Genomic DNA, 1,308 nt, shown 5'->3' on the forward strand with positions numbered 1-1,308 from the left:
TTCCGCACTTCCAAACAAATTTGTCTTTGGTCTTACTACAAGCTCGCCAATCCATACCTCTAGAGCAATATACACAACACATGCTTCTTTTGATCAATCTGATGGATTTAAGAAAGTTGATAATACAATTTATACCAGTATTAATAATTGGCAAAATTGTCTTCTGAAAAAAAATTCTTTCCATATAAGGGTAAAAATAATACCGCAGTTATTCCTCCCCTGGGGGAAATAACCGCACTGATTTGAAATTTTTGTATATGAGTTTCAATTTAAGTGAAAATTCTTAAGAAAAAGAATGCTGAAATGTTCGAAGTGAGTTTAAAAATTTTTAATGCTCGAATAAAACTTTTTATTATTTTTAATTTTTTTTAACCTTCTTGAAGCGTAGTTAAAGAGCGCCCACTTATCAATATGTATAATACTTCTTTTGGCAACATATTTGGTAATTAAAGTAATAAGAGTTAATTCATCGTTTTTGTAAACGAAGTAGAAAAATGCGTCGTTAAGATGTTTTCTCAACAATTCTGAGTACCCAAACACCGTCAACTCTATGACCACAATTACATTTCCGTTTGCCAAACTTGCTCTCGTCAATTTCGACGGCAATGCCTTATCCGCTTATCATCCGAGGTCTTGTTAAATAGTATCCGGCCTTTTTAAATATTTTTCTGACTGCATTTTTGCTAATACTAGTTATTGAACATATGGTTTTGACAGAATTTGTATATAGAATTAAAAAAAGCTCTGCAAATTATTTTCTGGCATAATTTTGGATTATAAAACGGGGGTTTTCTAAAGAGAAGAGTGTTTCTTCTGCACCTTTTCTCTGTGCACTTAATAACATTTTTATTACTTCATGTTCAGCTGTATATCCCTAAACAATGGGTAAAAAAATCCAGATAGCTTTTTATGCACTTCGTCTTCAAAAATATTCAAATTTTTTTCAAATTTTTCATCTTGTTTCTTCGTTGTGTCCATGAAAATTAGGGGTTAAAAAAAATTAAATTCCCTCAAAGGGTGCCTTTAAAGGTCTCCTGCTCCAAATAAATTTATAGCTTTAAATAGATTAAAATTTACAAACAAACAATTGTTAAATGAAGATGCTAAAGCTGTATGTATAAGATTTAAATAGTAAGTTAACTATTTCCTTTAGAATAATGATTGTGTAAATAGATTAGATGTAAACAAACAAAATAAAATTGTAATCATGTGCTGGTTGCATCATGACAATATTGCAAACAAACATTCTTGTTTAATAAATTAAAATATATACATGTGGAACAAGTTATTACCATAATATCTTACTTT

The 1,308-nt window shown here is 29.7% G+C and overlaps 2 protein-coding genes across 2 annotated transcripts; both read right to left on the minus strand.

Moving 5' to 3' along the window:
- Nucleotides 1–184, minus strand: AAJ76_396000184 (hypothetical protein; the record flags this gene model as incomplete). Its single annotated transcript, XM_024475451.1, has 1 exon — nucleotides 1–184. A coding segment is annotated over one exon (184 nt), but the record flags the coding sequence as incomplete, so codon positions are not given.
- Nucleotides 185–849: 665 nt separating this feature from the next.
- Nucleotides 850–978, minus strand: AAJ76_396000978 (hypothetical protein; the record flags this gene model as incomplete). Its single annotated transcript, XM_024475452.1, has 1 exon — nucleotides 850–978. One exon carries the CDS (start codon nucleotides 976–978, stop codon nucleotides 850–852), a length of 129 nt encoding a protein of 42 aa, XP_024329344.1.
- Between the last annotated feature and the right edge of the window lie 330 nt (nucleotides 979–1,308).

The sequence above is a fragment of the Vairimorpha ceranae genome (assembly GCF_000988165.1).
Source record: "Vairimorpha ceranae strain PA08 1199 chromosome Unknown NODE_396, whole genome shotgun sequence".
Classification (NCBI taxonomy): domain Eukaryota; kingdom Fungi; phylum Microsporidia; family Nosematidae; genus Vairimorpha; species Vairimorpha ceranae.